The sequence below is a fragment of the Colletotrichum spaethianum genome (genome assembly GCF_022836535.1).
Source record: "Colletotrichum spaethianum MAFF 239500 DNA, contig27, whole genome shotgun sequence".
NCBI classification, from domain to species: Eukaryota; Fungi; Ascomycota; class Sordariomycetes; order Glomerellales; family Glomerellaceae; genus Colletotrichum; species Colletotrichum spaethianum.
In genome coordinates, this window is record NW_026054797.1 from 352,680 (window position 1) to 366,208 (window position 13,529).

A 13,529-nucleotide genomic window follows, 5' to 3' on the forward strand; every position below is an offset into this window, starting at 1 on the left:
TAAAATTAATGCTAAATAACAGTGCTAAACGTACTAAAACTATGTCGGAGTCATAATGGTAGATATGGTTCTTCATTCACTCAGCTGTTGCTCCCTGACTACTGTTAAACAAGCCGTCATTGCAGTTGCGCAATCGTCGACGAATAGCGGGGCTACCTACTATTTCAACGTTGTGCATGGTACGGAATAGCTGTCACAAGCTGATCTCTTTGGATCAGCTAGGCGCCCTGCATAATGCAGCCCGCTTCAATCCCACTTCTCCCTCTATCGGGAGCGCGTGCATGCGCTCACCTCCCCCCCACCCTCTCCTCTCAACCCGCGCCCGCCGCAAAAGTCGACGAAGAAATTCCCACCACGGCCGCTGACAAGCGATGGCAGACCCCTTGTCCATCGCAGCGAGTTGCGTGGGTCTCATCACAGCCGCGGGAGCGACCGCCAAGGCCGTGTCGGCCTTCGTCAGAGACTGTCGCGAGGCGCGCGCCGACCTGACGACCGTCGCGCGCGAGCTGGCGGACCTGCAGATCATCTTGGAACTACTCCGGGACGACGGCGACGGCGGCCATCTGCCACACCCTTTGCGGGCGCAGATTGTCTCCATCGTCGACAGCTGCGGCGGCGTCATCCAAGGCATCGACGCGGTGCTGGAGCGCCACAAGGGGAGGAGGGGCCCCTTGCGCTGGGCGATCGACGGCAAGAGGGAGGTAGAGGCTCTGCAGAGGGGTCTGGAGGCCTATAGGAGCTCTCTGAGTCTGGCTGTCGAGACCGTGACTCTGTGAGTCGGACCCCGGAGGACGTCGTCTCAGTCGATGCTAACAGAAACTAAGAACCTTGGCCAAGAGTATCAAGAACGACACAGAAGTCATCCGAGATCAGACCAAAGTTGTACCTGCCATAAAAGATGACACGGAGAGAATCTTGGAGGAGATTGAGCACCTCCGAGTCTCACTTCCTGGGGAAGGTCCAGCGTGGAGCACAAATGCCAGGCTCGAGGAATATCTCGACGGATTAACGAGCTACGCCGAGACGGTATGCGACGAAGTGGTCTGGGAGTCAGAAGAAGAGGGAGACGCAACCAACCCCGAGGATGCGCCAACAGAAGATGGCTCATCCACTCTCCAACCCGAAGAAGAGGATCCCGAAGAGGGGATACCCGAAGAAGAGAAGCCCGGCAGGAAAGACCCGCCGCCGGCATCAGAGCCCGGCGCGGCCGATTGCCACGGCTGCGGCTCGTCGACCAACGAGACAGGCGACCCTTTGCAACTCTTGAAATGCGGCCACCGCCTCTGCGACGGCTGCATCTATGCGCGGTTCTCGGCCTCCATGCTGAAGGAGTCGACCAAGAGGCCGCGGTGCTGCGAGGCGGCGAGCGTCTTCCCGGGCCACGCGACTCACCTGCTCGACAAGCAGTTCAAGAGGCGGTGGAACCGCAAGTTTGGCGACTGGACGGCGTCGACGGTGACGTGCCCGGCCGCCAAGTGCCGGCGGCGCCGGCGCATCATGGTCGACAACTGGAAGCGCGAGCTGATCTGGTGCGGCGGCTGCAGCGCCAAGATCTGTACCCGGTGCCAGGACAGGTGGCACGTCGCGGCGGTCCCGTGTCAACAGGGGCCGTTTTGAGACTCGCGAGGGTGCTGAGCCAGTCTCATCTCAGTCGCTACCGGGGAGGCTGCGATGGTTCTCTCTCCAGGGGGTTGTCTGAGGTCCACGACACCTCGGAAGGAGCCGTGGCGTTGGCTCCCACTCGAGGTATGCCAAATTTGGACATTTCAGTAGAGTATAGATTGGGCTTATCAGCGAGTCATTTCGGCACATAGCGAAGCCGGAGACAACTAATCATGGATGGCGCTTAGCATTCCAAATCCGCGCAGTCTAGTTTGACGAGGTCGGAAGGTGGAGAAAGGGTGAAATTCAACATTTGGATACCCGCGTGCCAGGGGATATCCAGAACAGGCTCACATTCTGCGCCGGGGCGGTCCAGACCACGACGAACTTTGGTCAGCTCCAACAAAGAACGTTGGCGAGCTTTATTTGCTACATGTCTCAATACCTTATCGGAGGTTATTTGACATGAGGAACGTGACCATTGACGCTGTGGCTAGTGAATGCCAGATCATGACTATGGACAGCCGGGAACGGGACGACATGCCAGCCGAGCCCATCAATCGGGATCGAATCGTGGGGTCAGCACCGGCCTAGCGAAGCTCCGGGCAACGATCTGCGGATTCTTCAGGTACGTAGTGAGTGAACCGCAGTCTGCAGGAACATGCCATTTAGCGGGTCACGGACGCCAGACGTCTTCCCCCAGGTTTGTTTAGTCCAGCCAATCCCACCATGGTACGGATATGGGATCCCGAACGGCAAGGAACAAAGAGATGAAAGCAAGAAACAGGTTCGCGACGGTGGTGACGGCAGCGGCGACGGGATTCGTGGCCGTGCGGACGACAAAGCCGGGGTGGGGGCCGCTCTTTGCTGGAAGATTCAAGATGCATCATGAGTGGCGGCGTGACAAGTCAATCAACTCCCAGAAGCGAAGGAGGGGATGTTCAAATTATCCGGTAATGCCCCTCGGCGCCCATCGTCCCAGTTTTTGCCAGCGTGACCCGGTGACGGCGGATCTTCCCACAATCTTCATCGAGTGTTTCCAGCAAAAGATCGGAGGCCGCGTAACGCGCATGCTGTGGCTGGCCTCGGCCTGCATCACTGCAGCGGGCCAATCTGGCCGAATCACAACGCTGGAAATATAGCTCCGCTCTTTAGTGTGGCGTGGACACGCATGGGGCCAATCAGGGGCAGGGCGCAGCCCTCCGAGGCTCCGCTGTTCAGGTCGTCAGGGTCCTCCGGTGAGCCCCACCGCCGTCGCCGCTCTCTCGTCCCTCCTCCGCCGCCAGAGCTTCCTTGTCTCTGCTCCGCCGCTGGAGGTTGCCCTGGTGCCGATTGCTGGACGAGGCAGGGTGACAGGGACAGGGGTGCGGTGCCTATTTCAGCGAGGGGGTTTCCAGCCGTCAAAAGAAGGCGCAGAATGCTTCGAGCGGGGATTCCGAAGGCCGCTGGCAGCTTTCTGACACCTAAGTGACGGGGTCATTTCATCTATAGCGTCGCAGTCTGCGGTGCTCAGGCCGTCTGGTGTAGGACTTGGGCCCTCAAATAAGGTGCATTCTGCTGGAATGCCCAACCGATTGTGCTCATAGGGGTTTAGTACGGATAGCATACCGACTCAGGCTCTCTCGTTAGCGTTATCTGTAAATGAAGGCGCTTCTAAGCATAGATTTTCGATTTAAGGTGTTCCGGCTTTCCGGCTGGGCTAAGCCGGGGGGTGACTGGCCAAACCTGTGTCGCGGCCCAGGGCAAACGTGGACGGTTGAGACTTGGGGACTGGACGACAAGAATGAAAAAACCACCGGCGGCGGTCAGCAAAGTCATGGGATAAGCGTCTCATTTCAGTCGGTCAGAGGAGTTGCTCTGCAGTCGTTAGTTGCCGCGCTGGACCAGTGAGGGAACCAACAGCGAGACACTCCAGAGACACCGAGCGAGGTTTGATTGGCATCGCTGGATCATCGGAACGCCAAAAAGTTGGAGACGGGGGGGGGGGGGGGTCTTGAGGTGAGGATTGACCGGAAAGTCTCGCTTGCGGTCCAAGAACGGGAAAGGGGTGTTTTTGGGTTACCTCCAACGAAAAAAGACCGCAACAAAGCTCTCAACGAAGATCCCAGAAGGAGGGCCTATCGTTGCATCGTTTGGACATGTTTCTGGGTTACATGAGTAGCAAAGTGCCGAACAGCCATTGTCACAGGTTGGCTTGGCCAATAGTGAAAAAGTGTTTCCCCGTCGTGCTCTGCCCTTTTCTCTCGTTGTGTTTTCGGTAAATCGGCTGGACTCGTGAATTGACAATGACGGAGAGGGAGTACAAGAACCACACAATTAAAAACATCCAATTGCAGTGCGGTCACAGAGCAGAGTACACGGACGCTTGCCAGCCAGCTGCCATATTACGATCTGATGGGATCGTGGGTTTGGGTGATGAATCAAGGCCAGGTCAAATCACGCTAAGCCCAACGTGACCTTGCCTAGTTGGGTCAAGCGTGTTCTTGCTGCAAGCAAGCCACGGACGGATATGACCGACCTTGCGGGTTCACCTAGCGGGGCGCTTCGCAGGTGCGCGGATCGTCAGCTCTTGCCGTACCTACCATTTCACCACAAGAGGGAGCATGATGCGGTGGTGAGGTGAGGTGAGGTGCGGTGCGGTGCGGTGGCAGGCGGCATTAGCCCTCCATGATATAAACAACATGGATGCCGCCTTCCCGGGCGTTCGCGATTTCGTACAGGAAATCCCTTGGACACCAGCACCGAATGTCATCACCCATCCCCACTTACAGACTCGCAGCATAACGAAGGGCACGTCAACTCTCAGTCACAACCCACGAACGCCGACGACCATCGGCCACAGACTTTATTTGTGTCCCACGGCCACACGACTCTCTTCCTCTTCCCCTTCGTACAACTCGGACGCTCTTACAAGGCCGACCCTCACGAACCCGGCAACCTACCATTCTTGCCCAACCCCCGCAGACCGTTTCATCCTCAACTCCCGAGGCTTTGCTTCTTCCCCAAAACCAGCTTAATACCCTACCGCGCGCTTGTTCAGTGGGGATCTCAGAACCCCCCTCGACTCGGCCGTTTTGGTACAGGACAGTACAGTACAGTACAGACGTCTCTCAGTCCTCCGCCGAGAAAGCTCGAGTTGGAACAAGACGTTCCGCTGCCCAGACTACCCGCCGTCTTACCGCCTGCCCAAGACAGGATCCTCAGGGAGGTTCCACCACTGACGCCTCTGCTGTCCCCAACCGAGCGGAATACCGGCACGCATCGCACCAATAGCCTGCGCCAACAAGGTAAGCCATGCCGAACTTCCCTTGTCTTTCCAAGCTCCATTCCCGTCGTTCGTGGTCGTGGTCGTGGTCGTAGTCACCGTCTGCTCTTTCTCACAAACCCACTCCCCATCCTCCCACGCTCGGCAAACCCTCTGCCCGCCACTCATCATTCCACGATCCAACAGAGAGGAAACAGTGCCCCGGCCAGCCAGGGTACACGCGCTTTTTCCAGAACAAGCGGCTCTCATCCACCCAAGTCACGCTTCTTTGCCTGTTGCGGTTCTGCCTTGCAATCTCGCTCTTCTCTTCGTATCCTTTCCTCTTTTTTTGTTTTTTGTTGGGGCCGTTGGGAGTTTCCCACGAGACACACGGTGAACAGTGTGGCATGATCAGAGTTCGAAACATGACACAGCCAGACACCAATCGTCATAACCTCCGGGGGTGCATTGGCATGGCCGGGTGCCTCATGCAGGCCATCCCAGGTTCTCAGGCGCTCTTGTGCTCCTGTGCCCTTGTGCCCTTGTGCAGGAAGCAGAAGAAAAGCATCCGTCCAGAGTCGTGTCTTTGCGAGTGAGTCTAGTGGTCTCTGTGCCTTGCGTTTCCTCCGAGGCGGGGGAGAGAAAAGGCTAAGCAGCGCAGCGTGCCCTTCCCCGCCCGTCCCAGTCATTCGTTGGCATGGCTTGCTTGCTGCTCTGCTGCGGCCAGTCATTTGGCACATTCTCACCACCTCGCCTGCCTTTGCAAGCGGAAAGGTCAAGGCCGAGCGGGGAGCCATAAGCGATGGAGCGAGAGCGAAACGCAAAGTCGGCACCTTGTAGCCATACACCACCGCACAGAATCCGAGAGGCGGAACAGCGTTACGTGTTTCCAGATGCGGCGCATAGGCCAGTGGCCACACCCGCCTGCTTGCTCTGACTGTCCAACTCTCGACTCCTGCTGCTCTAAATACCGTGCCCATCCCCCCCAAACCTCTCCCCTCCGCGCACCCGTTCCCGCGGTCGCTGAAGTGCAGTACCCAGAGGGGATCCTTTACCTAGTGCGGAATCTCAATTTCTCATTTACTCATTACTGCTGCTGCTACCGCTGCCGCTGCCGCCTGCTCTCATCTCGTTCCTGGGCTTGCCGGTCTCATTAGCTGGTCTCGCCCTCTTTTGGGAGGGGATTCGTAATTGCCCAAGACGCTAAAGGATCGAACGGCAACGTCAACACCGAACGGGACAACCACGGAACCCCGGCGGCGTCTCTCGTCCTCTGCCTCAGTCTTTGACCTGGCACTCGTCCCCGTCTTTGTTTCCCTCTCTTTTCTCGTCCTCTGAATTCCAGTTTTCCCAAACAACCGCCACCCACTCACAAAGAGATCAGCTTCTCTCTTTTCCCTGTTCTTCTTCCCCCAGGCTTTCCATATTTACCACCACACACCCCCCGACCACTATTCCATTGAATATCAGCCCTGCGAGCACCCGCCGCGGCCACTATCCGTCCGACCACACTATACTACCACACTATTCCCACTCATATACTGCCTATTTCCCCCCACAATAAACTAAGTCCGCCTCTCTCCTCGCAGAGCCTCACACAATGACCAACGCACCACGGAGCCCGTCGACCAAGAGTCAGGCTAGTTTTCGGGACACTGGCTTCCCTGAACCCTTCAACGGAGGTGAGTCGACAGCCCAACCAAGGATCCTCTTTTATTTGCATCAACCAATACTGACAATTCCAGAACGCAACACCACGCTGCCGCACCCCGATGCCAACCTGTCACCCAACGCCGTCATCTCGCAGGAGGACATCAACGGCCACCGAGTAATGGCCCGCACGCGGCGTTCGTTCCTGCAGAAGCACAGGCGAACCATCAGCCACGGCGTCATCACGCCGCAGATGGCCGCCCTCTACAGCAGCGAGGCCCTGACGGAAGCCGAGGCTTCGGCCATCCTCGACGCTGACGCGCCCTCCAACGCCAGCCAGTCGAGCCTGCACGCGGGCGGCCGCTACAGCAAAGACGGCGCCGAGAGCTTCCTCTCGCACAGTGGCGGCGACCTCTCGCCCGTCATGTCGGCCAACAGCAGCAGCAGCGGGCGGAGGAACAGTCTGTTCAAGAAGCTCGGCCTGCGGAAGTAGCCCGTGCCACCTCGGGAGACGGAAGAATGATGAGGGGTTGCGAGGTTAGCCGGTGAACTATCGACACGATGTGCCACGCACGATGAAACGGCCGAAAAGATTGTAAAACAGACACTTACAGCGCAAGCGCGGAGTTATCTTTATTTTGTTTTTTTTAGGGGTTTGGGCTGGGATCTTTGGGCTGGGTTAGGTTTTGGGTTTGGGGTTTGGGTTACGGGAGCAATGGGATGGCAAAAAACCGCATCGCGAAGAGTGTTTATCCTCACACTCGTCATCATTATCATCATCGTCAATGCCAGAATTCTTCTGGCTGGCGGCACACGGTCCCTTAATAAAAGGGACAACACTTCTAGGGACGACGAGCCGACTATCGTTAACCAGTATTCTCATAATTCTATCATTACGTTGCAAGAGTCTTGCACACTGGATATCTGTCTTGCCCGTCCGCATGCCCGTGAACAACACTCTTGAAAGAAAAAAAGAAAAAAAACATGCCCTTCTTCCCGCGCCCATCATCTGAAAGGTTTCCTACGGTGCTAGTTTCTTCCCAGCCCAAACCCCCGCAGGACAGACCCCTCCCACCCCTCCCCGGGGCTCTCCGCGTGGGCGCTCTAGCTGCCCCGGTAGGTGGTGTAGCTGTAGGGGCTCAGCAGCAGCGGGACGTGGTAGTGCTGGCCCTCCTGGACGGTGAAGACGACGACGGCCTCGGGGAAGAAGGTCTTGTCGTCGCCGCCGAAGTAGGCGGCCGTGTCGAAGCGCAGGGTCCAGCGCGAGGGCCCTGGATGCCGCCGAGGACGTCCTCGAGGGTGTAGACGGGCACCTCGCCGGACGCGGTGGCCGACGAGTAGGGCAGCCAGGCCTTGACGCGGCCGTCGTCGTCCGTCATGGACTCGAACTCGCGGAGGGTGCCGGCGGCGCCGGGCGCCGAGGGCGACGGGGGCGTCGCCGTCGAGAGCTGCACGCGGACGCCCTTTGCGGGGCGGCCCGCCGAGGTGTCGAGGACGTGGCAGGTGATGCGGTCCTTTGTCGGGGTCGCCATTTCTTTTCTTTTTGGTCTTCTTCTTTTTTTTTTTTTGTTATTTTGGTCTGTTTCCTTTTTGCGGTGCTGTTGGTTTGAGAGGGAGTGTGTGAAAAGTATGTTTTTGGTGAGTGGATATTTGAACGTGTGCTTTTTGGTTGTGCTGGGAGGGGTGAGGTGATGTTGGTTGGGCTGAAGGTGAGGCTCCCCGACGGATGGCGGGGTAAACTCGGGCGCCTGGGTGCTGCGGTGTGGTGAGGCGAGGACGTGAATGCTAGGCCGGGGGGGGGTCCTCTTGGTCCCCTGCCTGGTGAAGTGGGTCGGGCTGTTCACGACAAGGCAGCTTTGCTTCTGCCTTTCAAGGACCGTGAAAACAAGTGTATTCTCTTTGGAGACTCTGGTTGATGTTTTAAGAAGGCTGCTGTCTTTTGAAAGTTAGAAGGAAAGAGAAAAGGGCTGTCCGAGGCAGATTTATCCTGCGGGGACGACGGTCCTGTTCGAGGGACCGAAGTCGGGAGCAGCCCGCATCGCAGGCCGCCGTGATGCGATGCGGAGGCCCCACCCCAGGCTGCGGCGGCCACAGTGACACCGGTGCTTGTTACAGCGTGTTGGTGCTGTGATGCCACGATGTCCAGGCAGCGGAATTGATTCTAGGACTCATCCGTAGGACTTGGTGCGCTCCAGACGGTCCCCTTCTCGTTGTCAATTCATGCCATGTGTCGAAAAAGCATCTTATCTAAGCGCATACGAGTCCTTTTTGTTTGACTGGATAACAGACAGCCATCGGCGTACACAGCCACCGCCCACGGGTGCCTGCCGGGCTGATAGGCAGACGCGCACTTCTGTCTGCGCTCCGACTTCTTCACAACAACAGTCATCTCTAGGCCAAGAGGGGTTGTTGGACTGGTGTTGGAGGACACTAGCGATTGAAAAGCGGGTGGTTTTAAAATAGAAATGCAAAGGATTGGGAGGCGGCAGACGGGCCTGTTGGACAGATGCACAGTCAGCTTCAGGGTTCCGATTGTACTTGCACGGCACCTCGCAGAACGGCGAGCAGCCGGGGTGACGCACGACGGTGAGAAAACTTCCGTAGCCAACCCCCATCGATGACTGGCGCAAAAGCTACAAACGTCCCAACTCGTTTGCTTCACGGAACTCTTGTCCTGGTGTTGCTAAGACGCTCGACGCAGCTGCGCGACGGCCATGGTGTGATGATGGAGGGGCACAGACGGCCGGCACATGCCGGACCCGTGGAGCGGGAGGCCCCGGCGAAGAGGGCCTGGGCCTCTGTCACCGAGCCGGCCAGCGTCTCTCTTGGGGGGGGGGTCGTAGTGCACAAGCAGCCCAGCCACTCGCTCACATCCAATTGGCCCAGCACCAGTGCCTTGGTATCAACGTCATTGGCCCGTGCGTTGCAACTACTACGACCCTGATCGAGGTAGACAAGCCCACCACTTATCGGGCTCAAACCTTCTTTATCTCGCCCAATCAGGGCTGCTGTAAATGACAGCACATGGTGACGACGGGGTCTTCACCAAAACACACCAGACAATAAGAACTTGATCTCAAGAAAAGCCAAGAAAAAGCCAAGCAGGGCCAAATTGCATGGCATTCTGCTTGATCCAGACCCAGAAAACTAGCAACCCCCGGTGGGGGGAGAAACCTGCGGCTTTTTAAGATTGGTGCCAGCTTGGACCGGTTGAGACCATTAGTCGGCCCAGACCTCGACAGCACGCGCGCTACCGTCCATGGCCTACTACGTTCACGGCTTGGGACCTGTCTGCCGTGCCGCAATGCAGCTATGCCATCACACGTTTTCCCATTACCGAGCCCTGTAAAGAGTACAAAGACTCTGGGCGGCACCATGATACCTGAGCGATGATCTCACCACTGCGCTCCCTGGGCCCCGCGAGCCCACGCTGGCGGCGGCGAGCGAGGTCTTGGTATTGCTTGGTATTGCGCACCACCCGCGTTAAACCACCAAGAAGCTTGGCTCATCCCCGGCTGACGTACAACGACGCGGTCCACCCCCCGGAAAAAAAAAAAGCCTACCATGGACCTAGCAACAAACACCATGAGAAGGACAAAAAAAAGGGGAGATCACCGCCAAGAAGCCGAGTGAAAATGAGCGTAACCTGCCGCCCTTGGCCCGTAGCCCGTAGCTTCGTACAAAAAGCATCATGGACCGCCGTCTCGCGTTCCCCTTCCCCCTTCCCTTCACCGGGAGGATCATCGTCCCACAGACACCCGTCCCGTCTCTCGCCAACAGACCCCCCAAAGCCCAAACCACACGGGCATACCGACCACAGGCCTTGATGGCTGCCGTTGATCACCCCGTCACGAACCCCGACGAGGGAGTCCAGTACCTGACCGAGGACGAGATCAACTCCTTCCTCGACGACCTCGACCACAACGACGACGGCTACATTGACTACAACGAGGTCGAGGCCAAGCTCGACGCCGCCCACGACGAGCTCGCCCCGCAGAACCAGGCCAAGCCGCACCACGTCATCGGGAAGAAGGAGCCGCCCCGGGACTTCTCGTCCAAGCAGCACTCGCGCGACGAGAACCGCCTGCGCCATGAGTTCCTCCGCACCATCATGGGCCTCCCCGGCTCCGACCCGGGCACCACCTCGGACCCGGCCGCCGACGAGCGGAGCCGCTCCCACCGCATCCTGCGCGACGACTTCGCCGCCCGCGTCCGCCAGTGGAAGATCCCCTCCCTGAAGCAGGACAAGGACTCGGAGGACTCGCAAAAGGACTACGTCCGCAAGCTGCGCCTGTCCCGCCGCCTGCGCGCCTACTGGGCCGTCCACGGGCCCGAGATTGCCTTCCTCGGCCTCGTCGTCGGCTGCACCCTCGCCTTTGGCGTCTGGCAGTGCGTAAAGTACGTCACGCAGACGCAGTACCGCGCCGCCTTTGGCTGGGGCGTCGTCATGGCCAAGACGTCCGCCGGCCTGCTGTACATGACCTTCTTCTTCCTCCTGCTCAGCATGTCGCGCTACTTCTCCACATGGATGCGCCGCTCGTACTACGTCTCGCGCTTCGTCAACTGGGACCTCAGCCAGTCCTTCCACATCAAGATCTCCATCGCCGCCCTCGTCTTCGCGACGCTGCACGCCATCGGCCACCTGACGGGCTCCTTCTACCACGGCAGCCGGCCCGAGAACCAGGGTCGCGTCGCCGAGGTCCTCGGCCCGGACATGGTGCCGAAGCCGTACGTCGCGTACGTCCGCACCCTGCCCGGGGCCACGGGCATCACGGCGCTCGGCTCCTTCTACATCCTCGCGCTGCTGAGCCTGCCCAAGGTGCGCAACTGGAACTACGAGGTCTTCCAGCTCGGCCACCTGCTCATGTACCCCATCATCGGCCTCATGATGGCCCACGGCACGGCGCATCTGCTGCAGTGGCCCATGTTTGGCTACTTCCTCGCCTTCCCGACGCTGCTCGTCCTCGTCGAGCGCGTCGTCCGCATCGGCACGGGCTTCCACAGGATCAAGGCGACGCTCAAAGTGCTCGACGGCGAGACGGTCGAGATCACGGCCACCATCCCGAGCGAGCGCATCTGGAAGTACCAGGCCGGCCAGTATGTCTTCCTGCAGGTGCCGAAGCTCAGCACGTTCCAGTGGCACCCCTTCACCGTCTCCATCTGCAAGGGCAGGGAGTTCCAGCTGCACATCAAGACGGACGGCAACTGGACGAAGCAGCTCCGCGGGCTGGGAGGGGACTCGGGGACCGCCGAGATCGACGTGGGCATCAACGGCCCCTTTGGCGCGCCGGCACAGCGCTTCTACGACTTTGGCCACACCATCATCGTCGGGTCGGGCATCGGCGTGACCCCCTTCTCGGGTATCCTCGCGGACTTGCAAGCCCGCGACGACGACGAGCACGGCGGCCCGACACACGACCACGCCCACGCCCACGCCCACGCCCACGCCCACGCCCACCAGCATCAGCACCGCCACGACTCCGAGACGACCGTCACGACGGAGAAGAAGACGAACAGCACCTCGGAAAGAAAGGACTCGGAAGCTACGGCGGCCCCCGACGCCAGCGACCCTAACAAGCCCCCCAATCCCTCAGAGTCCTTCGCATTCGCGTCCGACTACCGCCGCGTCGACTTCCACTGGACCGTCCGCGACCGCAACTACCTCCTCTGGATCGCCGACCTGCTCAACTCGGTCTCGCGCAGCCAGGACTGGCACCGCAAGTACGAGGGCGCCGACCAGCACCTGGACATCCGCATCGCGACGCACGTCACCCAGAAGCGCCGCGACATTGTCACCCACGTCTACCGCTGGCTGCTCGAGATGCACCGCACCGACGAGCACCCGGAGAGCCCCCTGACGGGGCTGCTGAACCCGACGCACTTTGGCCGGCCCGACTTTGACGCCATCCTCGACAGGCACTACGAGGACATGCGGAGGTTCAGGGCCAGCAAGCGGCGAAACATGAACGCGGGCGCCATCGAGGGGGGCGGACTGAACGGGCAAGAGGAGAAGGCGGCGGCGGCGGCGGCGGCGGCTGATCAGCAGGGCGCAGACGCCGGTGCGGGCGGTGGCAAAGACGGTACTTCCCGCCGCACTAGCGGCGGGCCCAGACGGGATGTGGAGGACGAGGACGAGGAGCTCAAGGTCGGCGTGTTTTACTGCGGCGCACCCGTCGTCGGGGAGATCCTGGCGGACAAGTGCCGGCAGCTAACGGTGCGGGGGCGGCACGACGGGAGCAAGATTGAGTACCACTTCATGATCGAGGTCTTTGGGTAATGGATCGGGCAGGGGGTGGAAGAGAGGGAAAAGTGTGTTTAGCTTCGTTTTAGTAGGTTTTGGGCGTCCTTCAATCGGCTGCGTTGCTCGGCGCGCCGGTCGGTTGGCCTGAGGAGGGGATCGAAAAAAAAAGCATATTAGAGAAACTAGCAGACGCATGTTGGAGCTCAATCGTTCGTCCCTGTGTGTTTCCCACGTTGCCCGGCGGCCCCCCCCCCCCCTTTTGGATCTGTATTTCGAGCCGTCTTCCGACCAGCTGACGCGGAGGGGCGACGAATCCCACTAGGCGTACCGAGTTAGACTGTACCATGCTCCCATGGTGCAGCGCCCTGCGTGCGTGTAATGTGTATGCGTGTGTACGTGTAAGCTAGTCGTCGGAACTCTAGTACCTGCGAACGTAACGCAGCACGGTACGATCGGCTCGGTTCAAACCCTAAGCAGCAGCCTGGAAAATTTCCTTCCTTTTGGCCTTTCCCTTTTTTTTTTTGGTCTCCTGACGCTTCATCTTGGTACTATGGAAGGTCAGGCCATGGAAGGGTCATGTCAGGTCCCGGCCACCTCCTCGTCGGTGGACCCATGAACCCAGACCTCGACTTCCATCCGTCTGGGAAAAAAGTGTTTCTGGACGGGAAAAGGGTCAACGTTCTATTTGTCCGTCCGACAGACGACAGAGAGGCGAGCAAGGTTCCCGGGTTCCCAAAGCGATTGTTGCATTGTGCATCCTCTCTCATGCGTGACTCGCTCGCTTCCCCCCCG

The 13,529-nt window shown here is 59.2% G+C and overlaps 4 protein-coding genes across 4 annotated transcripts; 3 read left to right on the forward strand and 1 right to left on the reverse strand.

The window, feature by feature from the left end:
* Positions 1-371: 371 nt before the first annotated feature.
* ColSpa_09249 (uncharacterized protein) lies at positions 372-1,617 on the forward strand (the record flags this gene model as incomplete). The annotated part of the gene is made up of 2 exons (XM_049275461.1): positions 372-772; positions 825-1,617. The coding sequence occupies 2 exons, from the start codon at positions 372-374 to the stop codon at positions 1,615-1,617; spliced, it is 1,194 nt and encodes a 397-aa protein (XP_049131418.1).
* Positions 1,618-6,446: 4,829 nt separating this feature from the next.
* On the forward strand, positions 6,447-6,989 carry ColSpa_09250 (uncharacterized protein; the record flags this gene model as incomplete). The annotated part of the gene is made up of 2 exons (XM_049275462.1): positions 6,447-6,528; positions 6,592-6,989. 2 exons carry the CDS (start codon positions 6,447-6,449, stop codon positions 6,987-6,989), a joined length of 480 nt encoding a protein of 159 aa, XP_049131419.1.
* Positions 6,990-7,635: 646 nt separating this feature from the next.
* ColSpa_09251 (uncharacterized protein) lies at positions 7,636-8,028 on the reverse strand (the record flags this gene model as incomplete). The annotated part of the gene is made up of 1 exon (XM_049275463.1): positions 7,636-8,028. One exon carries the CDS (start codon positions 8,026-8,028, stop codon positions 7,636-7,638), a length of 393 nt encoding a protein of 130 aa, XP_049131420.1.
* A 2,159-nt stretch (positions 8,029-10,187) lies between these two features.
* ColSpa_09252 (dual oxidase 1) lies at positions 10,188-12,773 on the forward strand (the record flags this gene model as incomplete). The annotated part of the gene is made up of 1 exon (XM_049275464.1): positions 10,188-12,773. One exon carries the CDS (start codon positions 10,188-10,190, stop codon positions 12,771-12,773), a length of 2,586 nt encoding a protein of 861 aa, XP_049131421.1.
* Between the last annotated feature and the right edge of the window lie 756 nt (positions 12,774-13,529).